The sequence below is a fragment of the Prionailurus viverrinus genome, chromosome E1, assembly GCF_022837055.1.
Source record: "Prionailurus viverrinus isolate Anna chromosome E1, UM_Priviv_1.0, whole genome shotgun sequence".
NCBI classification, from domain to species: Eukaryota; Metazoa; Chordata; class Mammalia; order Carnivora; family Felidae; genus Prionailurus; species Prionailurus viverrinus.
Window position 1 is genome coordinate 5,401,822 of NC_062574.1, and position 26,378 is coordinate 5,428,199.

Sequence of the window (26,378 nt, forward strand, 5' to 3'; positions counted from 1 at the left end):
CCCAGGCTCTGAGCACATTCCTTGGGAAGAGCCTACCCACAGTGCTAGGCTGCCAAGACACAGGTAGAGGAAAAAGTCCGTTTCACTGTTTTCAGCCTGTTTTAATGAGAGATCAGATCGACTGTGCAGTTGATTCAGATCCATTGTGCAGGAAGCAGTGGTTCAGACAGCTGAAAAAGTGTGCTGATGGAAAGAGGTTAATTCACCAGCCCCAGGCAGACATGCCCACGAAGGATACGGAATAGAAGGGAACCACACCAAAGGAAGCTTCCTCCTTCCTCCCCCTGCACTGCCTGATGTCTCCAGGGCCTGGCAGGATTGATTGCCTTTAGATCTTAACTTTCTGGCTCCTCTTCCTTAGTGAGTTAGAATCCCCACCACACGCTGAGAGAGCAGCCAGCCACTGGCTACTGAGTCCCCGCATAATCTGCTTTTTAAATTGTGAATTCAGGTGTGGTTTGTTCCATCCTGTGGCGATGGGTGGGGGGGTGGTTCTGGAGGACTATATTAGGGTCTACGTTGAATTCATTAAAAAAAAATTTTTTTTTAAGTTTATTTTATTTTTGAGAGGCAAACAGTGCGAGCGGGTGAGGGGCAGAGAGAGGGAGACAGAATTCGAAGCAGGCACCACAATGTCAGTGCAGAGCCTGATGTGGGGCTCGAACTCATGAACTGTGAGATCATGACCTGAGCCAAAGTCGGATGCTCAACCTACTGAGCCACCCAGGCGCCCCTAAGTTCGTTCTTTGAAGTATCTTCTTCTGCGGTGATCCCCCCACCCCCTTTCTCTATGTTGGGAAACACCAGCCCATTGTTTTTCCGAGTCACATTTCTGACCTCGTGTTTCTAGTAGGTACTGCAGACCGGGAGGAGGGATTGGTTTATCTGCAGACCCTCAGAGGGTCTTGGTCCCTTGGCCTTGAACAGGCTTATTTCATACACGTTCAGGATAGATTGCGCCTGTCCATTCTTGTTCTTTTTTATCTCTACAAGTAAAACCATGGGCGCCTGGGTGGCTCAGTCGGTTGAGTGTCCAACTTCCACTCAGGTCATGATCTCGCGGTTCGTGAGTTTGAGCCCCGCGTCGGGCTCTGTGCTGACACCTCAGAGCCTGGAGCCCGCTTCGGATTCTGTCTCCCTCTCTCTCTACCCCTCCCCGGCTGGCGCTTTGTTTCTCTCTCCCTCAAATGTAAATAAGCAGTAAAGAAATTTAAAAAAGAAAGAAGTGAAACCAAAACATTCTGAAAAGGCCTGGTAATATAGTTGACCCTTGAATGACTCTGGTTTGAACTGTGTAGGTCCATTTATACGTGGATTTTTAAAAATTAATTAATTAATTTTTTAGTTTTATTCTGCACTTTTTTTGTTTTGTTTTTATTTAAAAAAAATTTTTTTTAAATGTTTATTTATTTTTGAGACAGAGAGAGACAGAGCATGAATGGGGAAGGGGCAGAGAGAGAGGGAGACACAGAATCGGAAGCAGGCTCCAGGCTCTGAGCACAGAGCCTGATGCAGGGCTCGAACTCACAAACCGTGAGATCATGACCTGAGCCGAAGTCAGACGTGTAACCAACTGGAGCCACCCAGGCACCCCTATTTTATTATTTTTTTTAATTCACATCCAAATTAGTTAGCATGTGGCTCAACAATGATTTCAGGAGTAGATTCCTTAGTGCCCCTTACCCATTTAGCCCATCCCCCCTCCCACAGCCCCTCCAGTAACCCTCAGTTTATTCTCCATATTTATGAGTCTCTTATGCTTTGTCCCCCTCCCTGTTTTTATATTATTTTTGTTTCCCTTATGTTCATCTGTTTTGTCTCTTAAAGTCCTCATATGAGTGAAGTCATGTGATACTTGTTTTTCTCTAATTTTGCTTAGCATAATACCCTCCAGTTCCATCCACGTAGTTGCAAATGGCAAGATTTCATTCTTTTTGACTGCCGAGTACTACTCCATTGTATACATATACCACATTTTCTTTATCCATTCATCCAACGATGGACATTTGGGCTCTTTCCATACTTTGGCTATCGTTGATAGTGCTGCACATTGGGGCGCATGTGTCCCTTCGAAGCATACTTGGATTTTCTTAACAAATTATTATTTTTTTATTTTATTTTTGAGAGAGAGAGAGAGAGAGAGAGGGCTAGTGTAGGGGAGAGGGACAGAGGAAGAGAAAGAGAAAGAAAATCCCAAGCAGGCTCCAGGCTCAGTGCGGTGCCCGACCCGGGGCTCGATCCCACAACCCTGGGATCATGACCTGAGCCGAAATCAAGAGTCGCACGCTCAGCGGGCTGAGCCGTCCAGGTGTCCCTGTCCCTGGGTTGTCAGCTGCACGAGTCATTGCCCCTAACCCCTGCCTGGTTTGCTCAGGGCTCAACCTTCTTTCCATTATTTTGTCGTCCGTTACAGAACCGTTGAATTTTTTTGCAGGCCAAGTCAGCAGCCTAACGTCCTGATTTTATAAGTGAGGCAGCTGACACGCAGGGAGGTCAGATCACAGTGCCCCGGGGTGGGGGGAACAGCTGGGGGTGGTGAGCTTGACCTGGAAGCCGAGGGCCACTCTGCGTCCCGGGCCCACTCTCTTGCCTGGTTGCCTCTCAGCCTTGTCTTGCGCAGTGAACGTCTATTATTGTCTTAACGCTATGCACCTGTTTCGGAAACCCTGTTACGGTCTTACGCTTCGCACCTGTTTCTGAGTCAACACCGGATAACTTCCCGATACTTAGGGATGTGAGCGACGGCCTTCTCCCTTCTCTTGCTTCCCTGACTTTCTTTGGTCCCTCCTCATTCAATTTTACGGTCCCCTAAAATGATTTCCGTCGCACTTCCACGGTCGCCTTGTAGTTTTCCCCACGTCCCTTTGTAAAGGGCAATAACCTGACCTAAGCACACTCCTTGGATAAGATCTAAGGAATGCAGACCATCGAAGAAGGAAGATGCCCCGCAGGCCAGAAGGTTGTGAGCCGGGGCAGTGGACCATCAGGTAAAACCGGAGGCCGACGTCTGTGATTCAGAAGGTGCGGTCTGAACGCTTTCTCTCTCTCCCAGAGATGGGTGGGGACGCGGCCTTCTAACCAGGTCAACAAGTTTTGGTTTTGCCAGAGACCGGGAGACCTCCAGGCAACCCCCCCTGGGGCCCAGGTGCGTGTGATTTCAGGTTTGTCTCCCGGGATGGCCCCCTGCATACAAGACAGCTCTGTGGGCCTCAGAAACGCATTCACTGGTGTGGGCCTTGCCCCTTCTCAGCTCTGGGCCACCATCCCACAGGGGCGAGGTGGATACAAGGTGAGGGGGCTGAAGGGGCTTCAGGGACGTGGCTAACGAGGCTGGAAATTTGGGTCTGACCATTACATGCAATTCACCTCCGCGGCCTGCAGTTTGGAGCCTTTGCCTGATTCTGTGTACCTCTCCTAAACGTGTCCCCCTTCTAAGCAGTCACCTTGGGAGGCCACACGCTGACTCTCCCCCGGACAGTGTTGTCATAGTGTTTTCAGAGCCCATGGCACGTCATCTTGACTCTCTGTAACGGGGCACATTTTTATCCTCTTGGGCTAAGATCTGATTCTTGTAAGAGGCGCTAAGTCACGGGGCGGAGGCCGACGAGCAGAATCGGCGATCGACTGGTTATTGACGGAAGTAAAGAGTGCCTCCAGTAATGAGGCCCGCTGTCCTAGGATCCACATCAGCTGTCTCCAGAGGCCGAGCCCAGGAGAGGCGCTCGGGTGATGAGTGGTGGGGCCCGCAGGTCAGAGCCCGGCTCTCAGTGGCGGCCACTTCTCAGGGGCCGCACCTCCCCGGCCGTAGGACATTCAGCTCTGCGTTTTATCGGTGTGTCGGGGCAGACCTCGCGGGAGCTGGAAAAAGAAAGGAGTTGAATATGCAGGAAATAGTTCAAATGACTGCCCAGAAAGGGAGGGGAAAAAAAGAAAAAGAGAAAAAAAGAATGTCCCACATTTCTTCAAGAGATAGTAGTCAGATAGCTCAATTTAGATTCCTCATTTGATTCTGAGGGTACAGGGACCCAGTTTCCTCGGAATGCATGCGGCCCGGCTTGGGGTCAGAGCCGGGCTTCTCAGTGCTCTCCCTTTCCTGCACGTGGATGTCACCACCTGTGCAGTTTGGCATTCGCGTGAGGTCCCCGCCGGGCCGGACCGCCGTCGAGGAGGTAGAAATGTTTGCAAGCACGGGAACGTGGGGCTTCCCGTGAGAATTGCCTGTAGGTTCCTGACATGCGTTTACTGGGCCCCCAGGTCCCCCAAGAGTACAGTCACTGTGCGAGATTGGTCACAGAAGCGGAGCGAGGGTGGGGCAGGTGACAAGGGGCCACAGGGGCAGTTTGTGGCTGATTCTTGCGTTTTTTGGTGGCGGGGGGGGGGGCGCGCCGTGGTGGTGGTACGGCGGGTGGGCTGATGTTTCCATCAGGAGTTAGCGGGACGGTGAGGTGGCCCTCCTGCTGTGTGGGCTGAGGCAAAGCCTCTGGGCACTCTTGGACCCTGGGAGGAGCCAGCCCTGCTCTGTGGCTGGGGAGCCAGCTTCCTCGGCTCAAAGGTCAGGATGGTGGGGAGGTTTGTTGCCCAGAAGCCTACACGAGCCCGTCACCTGTGCACCTGCAGAGAGCTGGTGTCGAGGAGGGCCAGAGGCCTCGGTTAGCTGAGGGCTCAAGGTCACGTGGATGAAGCGGGGGATGGGGGGGTGGTAGGGAGACTCTTGGGAGAGTGCTCAGTCCCCAGGGCTTGCTCTGTGTCTGGAACCCTGTTGTGCACTGGACCTAAGCTGCCTCCGTGCGTCTTTCCTTCACCCTCCGGCGATAGGTGCCCATTGAACAGACGAGGAAATCAACTCAAAGAGGCTTAGTAACTTGTCCAAGGTCGCACGGCTAGAGCTGTGCCAGTCTCCATCTCCTTTGGGGGCCAGCTGGCTCTCATCTTCCCAGATGTAAACGGGTCACCCAGATCAGGGTACTGCAGACCCGGGCTGGTGGCCTCGCTTGCATTGCCTGCAGGGCACAAGGCCACCAGGGTGCGGTGCAAAGGCTTGTTTTCAAGAATGGGTTATATTGGTCGAGGATAGCGAAGGCGATGCAAAGAAAATGTAAAAAATCAGAGAACAAAAAACCCAAAGCCACACACCCCAATTCCAATGGAGAACCAACAGCAAAACACAAAACACAAAACAAAACAAAAAAACAACAACAGACCTTTCCAGTATTGGCAGAACCCCGGGGCAATGCTGCACGAGTCCCAGCTCTGGAATAATAGGGGCACTAGGGAGAAGAAATGATTTGGGGGCAAGATGATGGACCTCGGGCCATTCCCAGTTTTAATTACTGAGACATACGGCTCAGAAACAGCTCCATTTATCACCGCCCCCCACCCCCACCTCCCTGCCCCATTTATAACCAGAGCACCGTGCACACAAGACAGAGTTTCAGCCAGCTCACTGCTGCTTCCCGCTCCGGTCCTGTCCTTCCCCCGTTTCTGTTTTCCTAGCCGTGCTTCCTAATTCCTCATTCTTTCCAGGTGTTTCTCTGTTTCTTGTGACCTCAGGTCCTCTGTCCTGAAAGGCTCGCTCAGAGGAAGGCATCCTGGGGAACCCTCAGCGCCCCGGGCTTTCCTCCCAAACTTCTGTTGACCTGGTCGTGGCCATGGTGGTGGGGCTGGCCTGCAGCTCTGGAACAGGGTCTCTGACCGGGGCACTTACCTGCTTGAGGTGGGTGTGGGAACCATTTCTCTAGAAAATGAACATGGATGCCACCACCTGTGCAGTTTGGCATTCGCGTGAGGTCCCCCCTCCCAGGGAGGGGGGGTTCCTGAGCCCTGTTTCCAGTAACCCCCCCCCCCCCCAGCCCCCACCCACTTCTGGTCACAGGAACAGGAGACGCCTTGATCACCCTGGCCCAGAGCCGCTGTCCCCACCTCGAGACCGTGGAGGCCGAGTTCCAGCCAGGCTCTGGGTGGCTACAAGGTTGGCCCTGCTCCCTGGCGTTTGGGAGAGGAGTGTGTGCTCTCTGCCGGCTTCCCAAACACTCATTATTCCTTGCTTTTTTGGCATTTGGTCTCGTGTACTGTTCCCATTAGCTCCGGCATTAAAGTCTCATTACTTAGGACATCTGTCCTCTGGACATATTCGCGGCCCCCTTAGCCAAATGTCCTCTTCTGGGAAGTATGCTTTCCACTCTGTCCCCTTTTCCAGCTTCCTTCGGTCTGGCTGCCCCAGGGAGGAGGGATTTGAACCCGAGAGGGCCCCCCCCCCCGGAGGAGGAGGGGCGGCTGTTGATGCTGAGTGGCATCTGAGAGCGTGTTTCAGAGCCCATCAGCTCCTCCCATTTGGAGGCCTCGGAAATGCAGACCCTTGCTGTCATCCCTCGGTAGGGCAGGAATGGACGCAGAATCCAGGAGAACTTTCCTAGACCAGCCTTGGATCCCATCAGGCAGGAACTCAGTCCTCAGTCACCCTGATGTCTGGGCCTCCTGTAAACCCACCTCTCGGGCGCTGGGAGGCAGGTGGGTGAATCAGGATTCCAGCCACCCTGTCGGACTGGCAGCTGACACTCTGTGACTTTCTACTGTGTCCCGAGGAGTTCACTCCCTCCCATCGTTGCCAGGGGATGATCCCCCAGAGGCTTGGGGGAGGGGGGGTGGGGTGGGGGTGGGGCTCTTGATGCTGTGGGAAATCACAGCGCCTTTCTGTTCTGCGATCATCAGCAGCCAGTTTTTCTTGCCTACCTCCTCTCCCAGCCTCAAGCGTTCATGAAGAGAGTCGGGTCTGTCGCTTCTGTCTCTCTCCCTCTTTCAAGTCTGATCATTAAAATGTGTCTTCTCCTTCCCGCGGGTGTCTTTGTCCACTCTTGCTTGTTTCTTCCTTCTTTCCTTCTTTTGATCTCTCTACACTTCTGTTAAGATGGTGGGGGGGGGGGAGAGGTTCCTTTGCTTCCTTTGCTCTCTCCCTCTCGTCCTCCTTGAATTTATCCCGCTCTAACTTCATTAAACTGCATCGATTCAGACTCTGCTGATTCAGAAATTATCCAAATCGGACCTGGGCGAAGTTGTTCTTTCCTCTGTCTGACAAAAACCTGCGACAGACTGATTAATGGTGAAGATTGTGCAGGGCCCATACACCACGCGGAAGGACAGATTTTTCCAGCAGGCTCTTCCGTAGACCATTGGCATGCTAATTACAAATCTTTCTCACCTAGTCAATGATGTAGCTGTCTGAAGATCGGTTTCTGTTTCCCAGCCTAGTTTGTAATCCTGCAATGGCCCCGGGAAGCAGTAAAAATGCATTTCCTTTAGAGCGTTTTTTTTTTTTTTTTTTTTTTTTTTTTGTAATTTCCATGTCTATTTCCTCGATTGGGATTAGCCTGCTGGAATCCGTGATGCTTGACCTCAGGCTGCTTCAAAGTCCCTTCTTAATTCCCTCTGGGAATGCCTGCTGATTTCCCCTTCTTGTTTCTTTTCCCCTGTCTTTCCCGGAGTTTTTAACATCTGGAAACTCTCTCTTTTTCAGCTTTGGGAGTGGAGAGTCCTGCCACGACCCAAAAGGTTCACCTCATTTCCTCTTCCCACAGGGTGAGCAGCTGGGCACCGGGGTTTATTAGGAACCTGGAGGTGGACTTTGGACAAGTGGCTTTGTCACTTCCAAGAGACCGTGAGCTCTGTCTCTGCTGCTTCTGTGCTTTCTCAATTGCCCATTTCTGCCCAAGGAGCCTGCTCGTACATCACTGTCTCCAGCACCACAGTTTGGATTGAGGAGACAGCGTTGTAGTCTAATGCAGGATGTGATGGGATGCGCCTAGACTGTACCCAGCCCCTTATAGGAAAGGAAAGGACTTTGACCTTTCTCTGCATGTGTGGTGCTCCACGGACACCTGCATAGCCCCCATTCTTTCACTTTTGGGGCCATCTTCCATCTTTCTGTGCCTTGAAGCATTTCCTGGGAGCTAAGAGGCAGGCTAATCCCAACCAGTGTTGCTTTCCGTGCCCATGACCTTGGGTATGAGTCCCTCAGCCAGCCCCCACTCCGGTCTGTTAGCCTGGCTGTGGGATGGGACCTGTTAGGTGGTGCAGGTGAGTTCTTCCCTGGCTCATTCTGATCTCAGCATACCTGCGAAAGTTCCGGAAAGCAGAGAGTACATCTGTCCTGTGAGTTGCAGACAGCCCTGGGGAAAATGTACTCTCCCTTCAGAGGAGAATGCTACCTGCAAATGTCTTCCTGTGACTGCTTGGTTTTAGCATCCTAAACTCATAGAATCTCTTGGGTGAGAGGGGCTTAAGAGGTGTTTAGTGCCTCTCCAGGTCCCCCTCCTCTTCTGCAAGTGCATCGAGAGCTGGGCTCCCTCTGTGCCTGGAGGAGTCCATGGGTTCAGAGGACACAATTCTTGGTAATTCTGATGGGGAGCTAACAGTGGCTTTCTGGCACGAGACGTACCTAGTGGACAAGCCGTTGGAAATGTACCCCTTCTGTAAGACGGCAAGACTTCCCTTTGAAGATGGCGGTCAAGGCCCGCTTCAGTTTTCCTGCTTCTTGGATAAACATCCCTAGTTACAAATCTGTTCCTCACAGGACACGGGTTCGAGTCTTTGTGCCTGTACGAATGTTGCTCACATCGAAATGGGGTTGTAATTTGCGGCACCTGGGTGGCTCGGTCAGTTAAGCCTCCGACTTTTGGTTTTGGCTCAGGTCATGATCTCACAGTTTCATCAGTTCGAGCCCTGCGTCGGGCTCTGAGCTGACAGTGCAGAACCTGCTTGGGATTCTCTCTCTCTCTCTCTCTCTCTCTGCCTCCCTGACTTGCACTGTCTCTGTCTCTCTCAAAATAAATAATTACACTTAAAACCCGAAAGAAATGGGGTTGTAATTCTATAACCAAACCGAATGTGACATTTCCAACAGCAACATACAAGTCGTTCAAACTCCCATTCAATCTGAAGATTCCTTTTGGGAAATTGGTTGGTCTCCAGTGCTAGGCCGGACTCCCCTGCCGTGATGTCAGGATGACGCATGGGTTTGCCTATTTTGTTCCCACCTGTATTTTTGGCTCAAGTAGTGCCTGGCACAAGGTAGGCCCTCAGCTGATGTGGTTGAAAGACTGAATGACTTAATTAATTAAAATGGAGAGCATGGTGGGTGGTCTTTCTGTGTGCCCCACTCTTCTGATGTTTGCCTTGATGTGAAGAAACTTGGGCTTGGAAATGACAGTGATGTTTATGATTTACAATTTATTTATTTTGAATGAGAGAGAGAGAGAGAGAGAGAGAGAGAGAGAGAAAATGAATCTCAAGAAGGCTCCATGCTTAGTGTGGAGACCTACACGGGGCTCGATCTCAGCACTTTGGGATCATGACCTGAGCTGAAATCAGGAGTCAGGTGCTCAACCAACTAAGCCACCCATTAACCCTATACACACACACACACACACACACACACACACACACGTGTGTGTGTGTGTGTGTGTGTGTGTGTGTAATATATATATATGTGTGTGTGTATATACGTATACGTGTATGTATGTATATGTATATATATGCGTGTGTGTGTGTATATATATATATATACACATACTTACATTGAGAGAGAGAGAGCGAGTGAGCAGAAGGGGGGCAGAGAGAGAGAGGGAGAGAGAGAGAATCCCAAGCAGGCTTCATGCTGTCAGCGCAGAGCCCGACGTGGGGCTTGAACCCACAAACCGCGAGATTATGACCTAAGCTGAAATCAAGACTCAGACGCTTAACCGACTGAGCCATCCGGGTGCTCCCCTATAATTTTTTTTTTTTAAAGAAGAAAGGAAGGAAGGAAAAGGAAGAAAAAGGGAGGTAGGAAGAATGAAGAAAAAACCCAGCTGAATCACTTTGCAGAAAATGTTGCCCTGGTGAGCTTGATACGTTTGCCCTTTCATGCCCCGCTGGAATCCTGATTTGTTTTGTTCGTGAGGGGAGTCTCTTGGCTTTTCGGTGGCGGTACTTTATCTCGAAGCTTCCCGGCTCACTAGCAGAAGCACGGTTTGTGATGGCCTTGCAGAGACGAGCAAACGGACACTCTCTTTGCACTTGGCTCTCAGAATCCAAGTTCAGGGTGCAGTGAAAGCTGCTGTGTGTGACCAGACGCATTCCTGTCCTCGGTCAGGCCCGAGTGGAAAATAGGGGATGTGGGTGGTCTCTTCCAGGATGACCCGTGGCTGTCACATGCCATGGGGTTCACTCTCCACGGGAGGAGTTTTGCCCATCTGGCATCAGGGATTCAGTCCTCCGGGACGCCCCTCTCCCACCACTTTTTTGTCGTGGTCCTATAGGCCGAGCCTGTGCAGACACTGGGAGGTTGTATTTGGATTTATTTATTAATCAAATATTTATAGAGTGCTTACTGGTTGCCAGGTTCCGTTCTAAGTGCTCTACAAATATTAACTCATTTAATCTCCATGATAACTCTAAGGGGTAGACATTATTTTTGGCCTTATTATTGTAGCCTTATCTTTTGAACGAGGAGGCAGGACCACAGGCCATGAAGTAGCTACGGGAGATCACTGGTGCGCCCGGTGGCCAGCAGCCCCACAGTCCGGCTCGAGAATCCCGCGTTTAGCCACTAGGCTATCCTACCTGCGTTTTGCTTCCCCCTCCGGACTTAGATCTGTGCCTACAGCAAGTCAAGCAAACCACACCGAGATAACAAAAGAGAACAGCAGTGGCGGCCACATTTATTTTTATTTTTATTAAAAAAAATTTTTTTTAATGTTTATATTTGAGAGAGAGAGAGAGAGAGAGAGAGAGAGAGAGAGAGAGAGAGAGAACGCAAGTGGCAGAGGGGCCGAGAGGCCGAGAGAGAGGGAGACAGAATCCGAAACAGGCTCCAGGTTCTGAACTGTCAGCACAGAGCCCGACGCCGGGCCCGAACCCACGAACCGCGAGATCGTGAGCTGAGCCGCAGTGCCCCTGTTTTTCAAAAACATTTTAATGTTTATTTGAGAGAGAGAAAGAGAGGCAGGTGGCGGGCATATTTATTCACTCCTCTCCCCCCCACCCCCGGCCGCCTGTGTGGCTCTGGTAACCAATCTCGGTAGCATTTTTGTCTTCCCCGTCCGAAATGGTGGCTGTGCTGGCCACATCTAGGTCTTTGGATCATTCCGGGACAATCCAGATATTTCTGAAGAGCCTAGGCTTGGGGTTGCTGCTACCCAGTCTTCCCAGGCCTGGGTGAATTTTCACAGGACTCAGGAGGCAAGTTGTGGAGTGTGTGGAGGTGAGGCTCTCAGGGGTGAACTGGGGCCCCATAGGATGCGCCTCTAGGCCCTGCCCAGCTCGTGGCTGGCCCCAGGCCACAGCCCCAGGACAGAGGCCCATCTGGATAGAGGACCTTACCCCGTTTGCCTGGAAAACACGGAGCCTGCAGGCTGAGCCTTCCCTGCCCAGGTCCTGCACTGTTTATTGGCCAGGATGCATTCTGATTGTGATTGTGCCCCGGGCAGCTCAGACCTGCCGAACAGCTCAGTGCAGGTGCACGAACATTGTTACCACAACAAAGGAGATCTCCACACCCATTTGGAGCCTCTCTGTGAGGGGAGAGCGGTCTTGTACACACACAAAGCCAGCAGCTGTGTTTTTCAAGTGGACTGTAGAGAACCAGGACTAAGAACTAAATTAAGCCGTTCTCCTTGGTCCGTGTTTATTAAAAAATATAGTCACTCCGATTGTCCGGAGTGCATATTTTCAGAGAATAGAGACACCCCGTCTGCCCAGTGAATAGGCTCGGGCATGAGGTGAGAGAGGACACGGGCTGTACCCAGGCCGTCACGGTCAAGTATGAACCTCCCTTCTCCGGGACTCAAGTAGCCAGAATACTTTAACTGGAGTAGGATGTCTGCATTCTACTTCTAGGAGAAATACGAAAGTAACTGTCAGTGATTTACTTAAAGAGAAAAAACAAAACAAAACAAAACCCAAACCCAACCTTTCCTGGTTTGCCCCGTAGTTTTGACGTGAATAGCTTCATTTCCCAGAATCGTCTTTATTTTGCTTCGTTTCTTCTCCGAAGAGACCTAAAGATTACTGGTGGCCCCTCTCAAGGAAGAAACTTGCATTCTTTTTTTTTTTTTAAATTTTTTTTTTCAACGTTTATTCATTTTTGGGACAGAGAGAGACAGAGCATGAATGGGGGAGGGGCAGAGAGAGAGGGAGACACAGAATCGGAAACAGGCTCCAGGCTCTGAGCCATCAGCCCAGAGCCCGACGCGGGGCTCGAACTCACGGACCGCGAGATCGTGACCTGGCTAAAGTCGGACGCTTAACCGACTGCGCCACCCAGGCGCCCCGAAACTTGCATTCTTAAAGTAAGTGATTTCGAAAATCCTTCAAGATCAAGAGTGTTCTCATTAGTCCTCAGGAATAACATTAACCAGAATGGCTTATTCAGGGAACAGTTGATGTGTTTGGCCTTTTATCATACCTATCCAACAGCAGAAATGTCTCCCTGTTCTTCCCAGCAAGAGGAAAGGCATGTGTAGGGGTCTAAACGAACCAGCTTGCTTCGCCCTTGACGCAGAAAAACTTATTGGGCTCTAGGAGAACTTACCTTCTCCCCTTTTGTGTGGCTCAGAAATCCAGAGATCTGGCGGAGGACAGAGGCTGGTTTCCATCGGCTCTATCTCAGTGAGCAGTGCTGTTCGTGGGGTTCGTATGGAAAGTATTAATGGAGATCAAACAGACTTCCCAGGTGAACTAAGGGTCCCTAGGTTCCTCCCACTTAATTTGGGGGGAACCCTCAGTTTTACTACCTGTTCAGTGAGGGGAGATTGTGAGAAGAAGTTCCATAGTTTTGTCTTTTTTTTTTTTTAGTACTCTTTTCCTACATTTCTTTTCAAACTTAGAAACTCCACAAAGCCCAGGGACTGCCTGCTTTCGGAAGCCAAGGGTCTCATGGAGCAGGACTCTGGCTTCATGCAGAGCAAGGGTCTAAGGGTCTAAGGGTCTGTGTCGATGTTCTGCTTAGATTTTGTTGCCCAAAACAGTTGCCTGCTGAAAACAGTGTAAAAAGCGTTCGAAGCTTGCTGGTGTCGAGGACCCACAGAGGTCGAAAGAACTGGGTAGCTGTCTAAAACCCTGTGTTCAGAGACTGTGGGAGAGAGATAGTAGGTAGAAAAATAAATGTGACTGAGTGGATGGAGGGACAGATGGTTGGACGGGCGGATGAACGAATGGACGAGTGGATAATTTGGTGGTGGCACACCTCTGTTGCTTTGCCTGCCTGTCTTGGAAATCTGGATTTACCCCTCATTGGTTGTGTGTCCTTGGGCAATAGAGCTGACCTTGCAAAATCTTAGTATTCTCATCATACTGGCTGTGGCTACCGAGAGCATCTACCAAATAACGTCATTTTGGGGATTATAGGATATAATGCATGGAAGAGTTCAGCATTGATATGTGGCACGTAGTAATTGTTCAGTAAATGAGAGCGGTCAGTTTTCTAAGTCTTCGATTTCCCGTGTAATTTCCTAAGCAGGCAAGACGATGAAGGAAAGTCATGAAGGAGGTCTTACCTTTCTCTCTCTCTTTTTAAATCTTAAAAAAATGTTTATTTTTGAAGGAGAGAGAGAGAATGGGGGAGGGGCAGACACAGAATCCGGAGCAGGCTCCAGGCTCTGAGCCGTCAGCACGGAGCCCGACGCGGGGCTCGAACTCACAGACCGCGAGATCGTGACCTGAGCCGAAGTCGGACGCTCAACCGACTGAGCACCCCCCAGGCGCCCCTACCTTTCTCTGGTTAAGAGGAGTCACTTGCCAATTTCAGAAGGATCTCATGTCTTCAAAGCAGGTGACAGCATATCAAAAAGTGTTGGTTGGGCTGGGTCCCTTGTGTCCAGATCACTCTGCACTTAGGGACGTTCAGACACTCTTCCTTGGGGGTCGTTGACAACATGAACCAAGGTTTTCATAGGTAATTGGTCTTGACCTGAATCCCTCATCGACGGACTGAATCCCTCATCTCTCCAAGCCCAAATGTTCACTGGCGTTTGCTCAGTTGGCGGACCCGGCTGGGGAGACCAGAAGGACTCGTGCAAGTTGACCGTGCCCGTGCACAGGGACGGGAGGTGTATGCGGGCAGCAGTCCCGGGAGCGAAAGGACACCCAGACACGAGTCACGGGCCCTGGATTTAAATTTCTGCTCCGTCACGTGCTAGTCCTCGAATCACTCGGAGCCTCGGTTTCTTGTTAGAAATTGGGCGGCAGGGTACCTACAAGGGTCGAATGCCCAGGATGACTGCTCTTCCTGCTCAGACTTGCTGCCCAATTAATCCCCTGCCCACCCCTGCTCGACACGCATCCACAAAAGCCAGGGAATCCATGTGCCAAAGGGAGGGGTGGACCAAGGCAACTGGGGCAAAAAAATGTGCTTTTGATAGTGTGGCAGAAGAAGTGGGGGAGGGGAGGTTGAGAGGAACAGGGCTGTTAGCAAGCTTCTTCGAGTTATTTGAAAATGATGATGATGTTGGTGATGATGATTTTAATGAAGTAAACTCTACACCCGACCTGGGGCTTGAACTCACGACTCTGAGATCAGGAATTGCAGGTTCCAAGAATGGAGCCAGCCGGCCGCCCCAAGATTCTTCGGGTCTTTAAATGAGATGCTAGCCGAGGACCAGGGAGGGCCGGTGGGGTTGGCTGTTGGCTGGAAAGCCCCCTCTGCCCTCGCTTGCCCGGCTCTCTGTCCTGCTGTCTGCTCTCACTGCCCATCCCCACTCTGAGTGCGCCCTCTGACCCCCCTTCCCTCACCACCTTCTGAGCCTTGTGCTTTCTCTGAATTTCTCTTTGTTCCTCACTGCCCCTTTGGTCCCTCGACCTTTGTCCCTGCCCGTTCCGTCCCGTCCCTGCGTCCTGTCTCCCGTTCCCCCTGTGCCTCTCCCCGCCTCTCCTCTCTGTGGGCCCACTCACCGTCTGCCTGTCCCGCTCTGTCCTCTCCTCCCTTCCGCCCCTCTCTCAGGCCTGGAGCTGGTGCCCACTCTTTCACAGACCCCGCCTCCCTGTTCCTCAGTGACCGATTTTCTTTCCCGCGGTTGGAAAATAGCTCAGGCCCTAACCCATTTCCTGGGGCGCATCCAGATTAATTAGGTGAGCCTGGCATCGCACATTTCAGAATTAGAATAATATTTATCAAGCACCCTGGGGAGAAGGGGATGGAAGAGGGAGAGGAACAGAAGAACAGGAGCGAGGAGGGAGGTCAGGAGCTGAGGGGCGGAGGGAGGGGGGTGTGAGTGGGGGCAGGGGAGCTGCCAGAGGGGGACTGCTCCTAAGGACGCCTCCTGGGAATTAGGGCACCTGTTCCCCTTGCCAGAGGGCACTGGGGAGGGATGGGGACTTGGAGAAGGGTGTCCGGCGGTCAGGGAAGCCACAGAGTGGGGGACCAGGAGCGTGGCCCTGGCCACCACGCCCTTTGTTGGGACCGTGCAGGGCGGAAGCCTGCCCCCAGAGAGCCCGCCTCTTCAGGGACACCTCGTCTGGCACGTCCCTCTCTTTGGCCGTGCTGCCCAGCTCCGCCCAGCCCACCGGGCATCTGGAAAGGATACTGGACAAGACGTCACCCTCAGGAGGAGACGGCCTGGCTGTGCCCCAGTTAACAGTCATTCTCCAGCCGCAAGTCAGACCCAAGCACACTGGTCTCCACCAAGCCCGGTGGTCTTCACAAAGGTGTCTTGCCTCCCCGCTCCGTCCTCGGAGGCTGCGTCTCGAAGGGCTTCTCGGGAGACGGGCACCGAGAGACTCCCCGTCCTGCGAGAGGGGTGCTCTGTTTGCAGCTCTCGTCTCTTTGCCGACGAGCCCCAGAGTGAATCAGCTGCCGTTAACGCTGTCAGTGTGGACCAGAGTGATAGGAGCCGAATGCCCTGCAGAGGCAGAAAGAAACCGGGCCGAGCTTTAGTTCTTCCCCTGTGTATGTCACATGGCTGGGAAGTGCGCCAAGGCCTAAGGGCACAGCGATGACCCCAACGGACGGGCCCACTCCTCGGGGACATTCCTTTCACTGAGCCCAGCCCGGTGTCTGACCCCTGGTACGGGCTGTTCAGTAGACATCGGGGGAGCTGGATGGCACTGGGCCCTTAATCCAAGACTCCCTTCCTTCCAGTGTTGCCTAGAGGTAGGTCAGGATGTCTCAGTCTCACCACTGTTGACATCTTGGGCCAGAGAGTCCTTTGTCGTGGGGGGCTGTCCTGTATAGCACAGAATTTCAGCAGCGCCCTTGGCCTCTGCTCACTAGAGGCCAGTAACACTTGCCTCCCCAGTCGTGATTGCCACAAACATCTCGGGACGTTGCCAGATGCCCCCTCCTCCAACCCCCTGCCAGGGGACAAAATCACCGCGGAGAAACACGGATGTAGGCTCAGTCTTTGGCCTCCCGAGAGCAGTGGACTTAACCACAAGTCTCCATTCTCCTTCCCAGGCACCAGAGAATTGGGAGTCTTTGTAAACACTCGAGAGGCAAGAGACTGAAAAATAACATACTTCTGTTGGGGGGAGGGAGGGATAGCAGCTTTATGGAAATGTAACTCACCTACCTTAAAATTCATCCTTAAATTTTTTAACAAATGTTTTATTAATTAATTAATTAATTTATTTATTTTTAGAGAGAGAGTGCAAGCAGGGGAGGGGCAGAGAGAGAGGGAGACACAGAATCCAAAGCAGGCTCCAGGCTCCGAGCAGTCAGCACAGAGCCTGACACGGGGCTCGAACCCACGAACCCTGAGACCATGACCTGAGCCGAAGTTGGATGCTCAACTGACTGAGCCACCCAAGCGCCCCTAGCCCAGGGTTTCCTTACCATGGAAACGTGGTAGGAAAGTGTCTTTGATAACCAGAGCAATGAAGGAATCGAGAGGACCCGCGTGGATGTGCGGTTATAAACATATCGAAAATATAACATTTTGGAATGAGAAGGGGTCTAATTAGAAGGGCCATGTTCCTTTAAACCCTTTTGTTTTGCAAATGGGGGAGAAAAGATTAAATGTTGGTTTTAGAGGTCAGCAGATCTGCTGGAAGTTTTAAGAGCTCATCTGGGATTAGAACGCAAATCTCTTGACCTTTTAGGGCGGTGCTTGCTGCTTCTCCCCACACCCTGAATCTCAGGGCCCTGACCCAGACCCCGGGTCGGCCTGAACTTCCTTCACCAGGCGAATGAGCCTCTGCGTTCTCCCTCTGCTTGGTCCCCCCGAGCGAACGAGGGCAGTGACACGGGTCTGCTCCTCCCTTTACAGCCTGAGAGAAGAGAACGCCAGCCAGGGGCCAGCGTTTGGAACGTCTGAAATTGCTACATAAACGCCAGTAAATGATAAGATTGCCAGGTTGATGCTCTTTTCCTCGGAAGGTTCAGCATGTCAGAGGCGGCATAATGGAAGACAGCAGTTCACGCTGGGACACAGTTTTAGACTGACGTGGTTGTCACTTTGCAAGGGATCGGAGTGCCGGGCTCTGGAGGCCCAGCGTGAATGAAGCCTTGGGGAGGACTGGGGTGGGCCGGGGGGAGGCCTGGAGGCCCCAGGGACACCCCGGGTGGATGGAAAAGCCTTCGCCTGGCTTGTACGAAACAGGGATGCACTCAGAACCGGGGACGTGGCCCTAAAACGGCATTCTCTACGTGGTGGTCTCTTGAAACGTATCCACACTCACCTTTGCGTCCGCAGACGATCCATCCCTGCCTGTCTCTGTTTTCCGTCAGCAGTGGTCACGGCCACATGCCACACAGCACACCCACAGAGCCAGTCCTGTTTGAAACCAGGTGGGGGAGCGATTTCCCCTAAATTGTGAGCCGTTAGGCGACAGGGACTGTGTCCTATTTACCTGTGTCTCGGCAGCAACTGACGCACGCTGGGTCCTCCATGAACGTGCATTCGGTCGCCCGAGGGATGTTTTGAGTGGATAAAAGCTGCTGTCTCGGGGTGGCGGGGTCTCCTGCGGAAGGGGAGTTGTGTATCCCCGTTTCTTCCTCTTCTGTGTTTGTGTATTTTCCTGTGTGTGTGTGTAATCGTTGCCTCCTCTGGGCCCCCGTTGTGATCCTGGTCTGCACGGCTCGTGTGGTCTGATACTTACCCTGTTACCTACACGGCCCGTCTTTACAGTTAAGTCACCCCTTTCTCAGATGGCGGGACCTATGTGCTGGGTCACCAGCATAAAGTCCGTGCTAGCCGGTGTGTCTGTTTCAGCGGGGCGATTGCACCCCTGTTATGCATAACCTGCTCCTGCAGTTGAGGCCACTGATGCCAGCCCTTTCCTGCGGTGGCATCGTACTGACCGGGGGTACAGATATCTGCCTGGCATAAGGGGGTGTTTGAGGAGCTGGTAGTCTGAAAGGGCTCATGGGAAATAAAGACAGAAACCATAATCACTGCCTTTTAGTGCCGATACCGCCCAGGCATGGTGACCTCTACCTGGGTTAGGGTTAAGGTTACGGTTAGGGTTAGGGTTAGGGGTCCCCCCGGGACCAGCAGCAGACACAGCTCGGACTACTGAGGACCGGATACTGTGTTTTTGTCTCCTCCCATAACTCCGTGCATCAAAGGGCCCGTGAAAGCAAGCCAGTTCCCTCTGTGGTTGTGTATACCTGCTTCTTGAATCTCACTGTGCGATCTCCTCTTTGTTTAGGGCTCTGGCCGACATCTTAAGACAACAGGGACCAATCCCCATAGCACACTGTGAAAGAGAAACTATCTCAGCTATCAATACCTCTCCCAAAGAGAACACACCGGTCAGATCGTCCTCCAAAAACCACTACACCCCCGTGCGTACGGCCAAGCAGACTCCAGGTAAGCGAGCGCTGATTGCCTTGTGTCTTTGCTGGGGGCTGGTGAGAGGTGTCGGTGATGTGTTGTCCCGGTGGGGCAGGTGGCAGTACGTGTGCCGTGGGAGATTCTACTGGGCAGGCGGGCTTGCGGATGCGTCCTGGGACCGTCTCCTGGGGAGGGACTGACGCGTCAGGACTGGAGGAGAGCAGCGATCCCGGGCATCCGTGATTGCGTGAGCGGCCGGCATCTTCTCTTGCCTGAAAGGCAGCTTGTGGTGGGCGTGGTAGAGTGTGGTCACCCACTTGCCCACGTGGCAAGAAGGTTTACCTTGTCCAGGATGCCAGGTATGTGACGAGAAATTGCTACGGTCATTTGTAGAGATTTCAACTACTGGAGTCTCAGACGGTAGGGATTATGTCTGTATTACGGGGTACCTTTTCCCTGTGCCTGGTAGATTCCCCGGATATGTGACAGTTGCTGTATCATGGCGGTCATTGCTGTAACCCCATGAAGGAAACTAAGTGGGGTGTATTTTCCTTGTCGTATGGATCAACGAAGGAAGCTCAATGAAATTTAGTGACGTGCACAGCGTCAGTAAGATGTTACTACTAATAAAATACCACCGATACAGTCCTATAACTCACATTTATTCAAGGGCCTTGTTCTGGGCCAACTGATAGGCTGAGCATTTTACGTGTATTTTCTTATTCTTCACAGCAGTCTGAAAAGTACTTCTATTGTCCCCACTATTGTCCCCATTCTATTGTGGGAAGAACAGAAAGGTTCAGTAATTTTCCCAAGGACACATGGGGAGAAAGAAAGCCGGGCTCCAAACCAAGGCTAGAAGTGTCAGGACTAGAAAACCCAGAAATCCTAACGAACCCAGCTGGGCTCATGAGTCCGAAGTATCTGGTTGGATAGTCTCTTTACAAGTGCAGCTGGGCAAGTCATTTCTCTTCGTGATCATGACCGGACAGCCTCGCGCTGACCCCGGTCTGCAACACAGCTTCCACGTTGACACTTGGATCAGAAATCTGGATGTCTCTCCCCCTATGGCTTTCCAGAGGATGGGATGTTTGGTCTGAACTTCACCTGCAATAAAGATATACAGGCGCTAGGGGGCAGTAGGTATGTTGCAAATTCAAAATGTGCTGCCAGAGTCAGTTTATTTTCCGTTCATTCTTGAACTTCGCTATGTTTGTTAAATCAGAAATCACATCCTTGCCTTTAAGGTAAGAGAGTTCGGTCTTTTGAGAATCTGATGAAAGTTAAGGACGTTCTCCTTCAGAACTATTCATTATGTGTATATATATATATATATATATATATATATATATACGCACACACACCTATGTATTCATCCAGCATTTTGAATACGATTTGGACCCTTGCAAAGTTAGAAATCCCTGATTTAAAAGTAAAGATGAGAACTCTACTTCTGCAAAAAGTCTAAGATGGCATTTTTAGCCTTGATATCCATCGTAGATGCTTAAAATATAGGCAGTAGAAGGAATCTTGGCAAAAACATCTGGACCAGTAGTTCTAGCTGGATATTAGGATCACCTAGAAGCTCTTAAAAATGCCAGTGCCCACGCCCCACAAATTAACCTGAATTCCTTAGGGAAGCTGCTGGCATCGTTACTTTCAAAATCCTTCCCGCGGTGATTCTCACACGCAAATCGGGTGAAGAGACCATTGGTCCGGATGGATTCCTTGTTTTATAGGTGAAGATACTGGTTCTCAAACTTGGCTGCCCATTGGCTTTACCTGGGGAGCTCTCACGAGGAGGGATACCTGGGTCCCACCCCCCGGAGATTGTGATCTAATTGACGTGGGAGTGTGGCCTGAGTGTGAGAGGCCGGACGCTGAGTGTTGAAGTCTTGCCGGGTGATTCGATCGTGGAGCAAAGTTCGAGAATCGCTGGGTGGTGGGAATTGCCTAAAGGTACAGTTCTAACCAAGCCTTCTCTTCACTGATCGCTGTTTAATCTAACCTTGGTATCACGTCTAGCTTTGAGGAGGGTATTTTTGTTTCCCCGAAGACTCATGGTTTGAGGTCAGGTTTCTCCAGGACCTCGTTCGCCATCCTGGAACTTCGGGTCACGCCAGTATCCAGAACACCCCTGGAAGTTTACCTCACCCCACTCTGATTTTCTCTGTCTCATTCAGCAGCCTGCTTGTTCCCAGCCACTGAGTCCAGACTGATTCAGTGGACGGTCCCGCTTTCCTCTTAAATGCGTTTCGCCGGGCAGGGAAGATTTGTCATTTTCTTCTGGTTTCTGCGTATATCCTCTCCCGCTAATCCCAGGAGGAAAGCTTACAGTTGGGGGATCCCCTTGTGTGTTTGGAGAAATCCCACCCTGTATTTTTCAAAGTGGAACTCTTCACTTGGCCTTGAGAGATGGGAATTGTTTCCGTGGTCCGGAGAGTGCTCTCGGTAGCGGTAACACTTAAATTCGAAAGCAATTTCATGACCCTCAATGCCTGTAGCTTATAATGGACACAACTGCTTTTCCAAAATGCCTGATGATATCCTTTGCCGCAGAATAGTGCAGTTTGAGTAGGAGTTGAAACAGAATTTTACCGAAGTGTTCCAAGCGGAGATTTCCTGTGATTTTTGCCACTGTCGAATCAACAAACCACCAATCGGAAGAGAACGGTGGTGGACGTATCAGAGCGTGTGAGCGGTTTTGCTGCTCGGAGCGAGGTCCGTGGGCCAGCCGTGTCAGCACGGCCAGGGGGTTTGGTGCAAATGCAGTGTCACAGGCTCCCGATCGCCTGCTGAAGGAGAACCTGCATTTTTTATTATTGTTTATTTATTTTTGAGAGAGAGAGAGAGAGAGTGCACGCGAGCAGGGGAGGGGCAGAGAGAGAGGGAGACACAGAATCCGAAGCAGGCTCCAGGCTCCGAGCTGCCAACACAGAGCTCGACGCAGGGCTTGAACCCATAACCGTGAGATCATGACCTGAGCCGAAGTCGGATGCTCAACCGACTGAGCCACCCAGGTGCCCCAGGAGAGCCTGCATGTTAATGAAACCACTTAGCAAGTAAAGTTTGAGAAGCCCTGGGAAGGCATGGGGTCTGAAATACACCCCCCTGTTTGCTGTCTGGCCCTATGACTTACTACGTACGTGACCTTGGCAGGTTGTTTGCCTTTCCAGGTTTCCTTGTCTGCCCCTTGAGGTGAACAGCCCCTGCTGCCCAGAGTTGTTTTAAGGATATAATGAGTTCAACCAAATAGAATACTTTTTAAACCGGTCTCGACGGGTAGCACGCACTCCATATTAGCCGCGACTGGGCTGCGAAAGTATATCCACAGCTCGTGGCAAATTAGAAAAACAAAATGTGAGTAACAAAGACATTGATGTTCTTAGACCAGGCGGGGTCCATGGGACTGTGTCTGAGATGAAGGTCCCTGGACCCAGATGAGGGTTCCTGTGTTTGGCCCCTGCCTGTGGCTCATCCTCTCAGGGTAAAAGAGATTTGTAGGGCTTTGTAGGACTCAGTCAGGTTTTCGGATGCCAAGAGAATGTACTTGGTTGGGTTAGGAAATGGAGTGCCCTGCATTAATAATAATACAATGAGAGCATGAGTAGCCAAGGTACCATTTACTGAGCACCTACTATGCGCTGGGTCCTCTATTAGATACTTTTAAGTTCTTATTTTTATCTTTTAAAGTTTATTTATTGTGAGAGAGAGAGAGAGAGAGAGACAGAAACAGCATGAGCGAGGGAGGGAAGAAGAGAGAGAATCCCAAGCAGGCTCCACACTGCCAGCACAGAGCCCGATGCGGGACTCGAACCCATGAAACTGTGAGATCATTACCTGAGCTGAAACAGAGAGTCGGACGCTTCACCGACTGAACCACCCTTATTTATTTTCTTTAAAAGATTTTATTTTTAAGTGATCTCTGCACCCAACGTGAGGCTCGAACTCAAAACTCCGAGATCAAGACTCCCATGCCCTACTGAACAAGCCAGCCAGGCACCTCTAAGTTCTTTTAATTCCAGTAGATACTTGATAATAGAGAGTGGGCCTGTAACGTTTCTTAAGTATAGGGACCCCTATTCCCACACTAGAAAATTCCTCTTCCCTTCTGTAAGAACCTTTTAATAACTAAGTCTTTCAGAAGTCTCTTCCCGACGAGGGGCGCCTGGGTGGCTCAGTCGGTGAAGCGTCCGACTTCGGCTCAGGTCACGATCTCACGGTTCGTGGGTTCGAGCCCCGCATCGGGCTCTGTGCTGATGTCTCGGAGCCTGGAACCTGCTTCGGATTCTGTGCCTCCCCCCTCTCTCTGCGTCTCTCCAGCTTGTGTTCTGTCTCTCTCTTAAAAATAAAGAAGCATTAAAAAAAAAAAAAAAGAATTCATCCCTGACTTTAAAGGGAGATTCATAATGGAGGGTGACTCTGGACGTAGAAAATCGGTGAAGCCCGTTTCCACCCTCCTCCCACAGATCTGGCTGTGCCCCCAGGCCTTTGCCCTGCACTGTGTGGTCCATGCAGCAGCCGCACCCCCCTCCCATGGGAGTATGTTAGAAGTGCAGAAGCTTGGGCCCTTTCCCAGAACTACTGAAGCAGAATCTGTGCTTTACTGAGCCCTTCAGACGATGTGTAAGCACACTAAGGCTGAAGAAGATCCCTTCAGCAACAGCGAGCCTCAGCCCTGGCCGCACGGTGGAAACCCGTGCACCGTTCTGAGAATACCACTGCTTGGCCCTCACCGCAGAGATTCTGGATTAATTGGTCTGGGGGGTGGGGCGGGGGGAGATGGGCAGGCGAGGGGAACGTCTTGAGGGCTGTGGAGCGTGGGTGCATCTCAAGACCCACAGGTTCGAGCCCCGCTGGCCCAGGTTAGCGGGCTGCAGGGACACGTCCTCCCGACGGCAGGAGGGAGTGAGGAGCAGGTGCACTGAGGGGGGAGGGGCCGGTCTGCAGCTCTGACGGGGACACCTGGGCAGCGGCAGGGATGAGCACAAGTACCAGAATTGATTGAGGGGTCAGGGAGCGCCAGGCTTCGCGAAATGCACTGCGTCCGTAGCTGAAGGTCCCCTGAGCCCGTCTGGGGGCAGCTGGGGGAGCGCGGGGAACCTGTCCCTCACGGTAGCCGGTGACACCACGTGTTGGGGTTCCAAAGTTTAGATTTCCCACCTCCCCTGACCAAGAGTGGCATCAGCCGGGGGAAATGAGCAATCGGTCATCCTGCCTCTTGTCAAAGCCGTGCGCTGTGATGGCAGACGAAGGGAGCCGGGGGACGCGACTGCGTAAGCGTCGTGGAGACCGGGAATGAAGCCTGGGCGGCTGGCCGAGGGGCGCTTTGTCACAGCCCTGCACGGCCTGGCCCCTCGCTGCTCCTGTGACCCCCTGCGCCTCCCGCCGGAACCCAGACCCCGTCCCTCCCCGTGTCGAGTGGGTGCTGGCCTTGGGGGTCTTTCCCTGTTTTGTGTCTCTGGCCGGAAGCTTTGCGTCACCAGATCTTTGGGCTGTGACGGCTGAGGCCCAGACGGCACGGCCCTCCCTGACTTCCCCATCTGCGCCCATCCCCTGCCTTTTCTTCCAGGCACTTAGGCCATCCAGCATCGTGTATTTGTGGCTTCGATGGTTCGCTGTCTTTGTCCCTGTCAGGACGTAAGCTCCGCGTAGGCAAGGGGTCTGTCTTTCTCTTCTCTGTGGCGTCCCCGGACCAGGAAGACGCGGTTGCTCGGATGGACGTAGGAGCCAACGCGCAGGGGCTCGTCACGGAGCTGCGTGCCACAGAGACCCCATAAAGCGCTTCTCTATAAAATTAGTAGGGAGTCGGTCACTCAGCCTGGCAGTCTGGTCATCCGGTGGCGAGCTGAACCAAAGGCTGTGGTTCCAGCACCCAGGGTTTTCACCAGACCCGTCTGGCTCTGTCCTCCTGTCTGGGGCCGACCCAGCTCTCCAGGCTCAGTGTGGCCGGAGGCTGGGAGTTCGCTTCCCCGGCTGGGTACAGAGGGGCCCCCTCCATTATGACCACTCTGTCAAGAAAGACTCTTGTGTGGAGAGAGGTCTCGGGAGCTCAGGCAGCTCAGAGCCCGTTTCGGGCTGCGGGCGAAGCCGGCCAACCTGGGCCATGTACCTGAACTCTGAGAAAGTTCCGGTCAACCTCAGCCTCTGGTGGGAAGTGGGATTCTTTTTTCTCAGATCGCCCGCCCCCCTCTACTCCCCACCCCAAGGTGACAGGACTGTCTCGTTCTATGGGGGATGGAGAGGACAGCCTTGTAAGACTTTGGGACGCTAAGGGGATGGGGAGATCAGTTGAGCCAACCTGGACTTGGCCTGTGGGGAAACTGAGGCACACGGAGGTTGCCTAGGGGAGAGGTGGAAGGGTGGGGCCTCAGCGCTGGAGCTGGAAGTGTGGTGTGTGCAGCTAGAGAGAGCTGGGCGTGACTCCTCCCTGCCCGGTCACAGGCTCTAGGGCCCAGGCTGTGTTGCCTCCGTCCCACGTCTCTGCAGTGAGGTAACTGGCACCCTCCTCCGACAGCCATTGATGACCGAAGGGAATAATAATCTGTGTATCTCAAGGGCACTGACCTTTGTCTCAGTGGCTACCTTCACTGTTGTGACTGTCCTGTCATCGTCACCCACACCTGCCATTCTCCTCTACCTTTTCTTTCTTTCTTTTGAAAGAGGCACACGGGTGGGGGAGGAGCACAGAGAGGGAGAGAGAGAGAGAATCCCAAGCGGGATCGACACTGTCAGCGCAGAGCCCGATGCGGGGCTCAAACTCAGGAACTGTGAGATCATGACCTGAGCCGGAGTCAGATGCTTAACTGCCTGAGCCACCCAGGCGCCCCCCTCTACCTTTTCCTTTCTCCTTCTCTGTCTTCCTGGCAACTGCCAGGCATCCCTCTGCCTCCGCTCTTTTTCACGGTCTCCCTGATCGTATCGACTGGGTCTTTAGTGGTGACTGGTTCTCAGCTGCCCTGTTCGTTTTGAGGACCTTCTGGGCCGTTCCCTGCCACTCCTGAGTTTTCTCTTGGCAGTAATTTCTTTCCAAACCCACGCCTGTGGTTCTGACAGTCTCCTAGCAGACTGGCATGGCCTTTCCCCACCAGAGATTCATGGCCCTTGTCCGGATGTTGGGCTACCTCCCTTCCCCCCACAGCTTGCCCTCCCTCACTCTTACAGCCATTGTCTGTGGGTCCGTGTCTGGGGATGACTGACGGAGGCTGGGCCATGGGCCGACCACAGCAGCCCCATGACACAGCCACTCTCACTGTTCCCTCCTTGCAGGGTCTGAGAGACCCACGGAGTTTGCTGAGTCGAGGCTGGCGGTGGAGAAAAGGCACATCACTAATCCTTGATAACACGAGTCGCATTCATTAGTGCTTAGAACGGAGTTCATACAAAGCACCAGGTACCACGTAATGCCATTTATATCATTTACTCAGCGTGACCCTGTGAGGTGGTATCATAGTTGCCCCATTTCACAGGTGGAAACATTGAGGACAGGGAGACTGGAGACCTTGCCTAAGGCCACGGACACAGTCCTTGGTAGAGAGAGGGCTCCCAGACAAGCGGGTTTCAGCCACTGTGCTGTTGAGCTCTTCTATTACTATTTCTTTTCAAGCTTGTTTACTTACTTCTTTAGAGAGAGAG

At 52.3% G+C, this 26,378-nt stretch overlaps 1 protein-coding gene across 3 annotated transcripts in view; it reads left to right on the forward strand.

Moving 5' to 3' along the window:
- Positions 1–26,378, forward strand: part of SHISA6 (shisa family member 6) — a 275,499-nt gene that overhangs the window by 5,498 nt on the left and 243,623 nt on the right. For all 3 annotated transcript variants that reach the window (XM_047834052.1, XM_047834054.1, XM_047834055.1), the window contains exon 2: positions 18,619–18,779. In XM_047834052.1, coding sequence (XP_047690008.1) covers positions 18,619–18,779 — 161 coding nt within the window. The remainder of the gene's footprint in view (positions 1–18,618; positions 18,780–26,378) is intronic.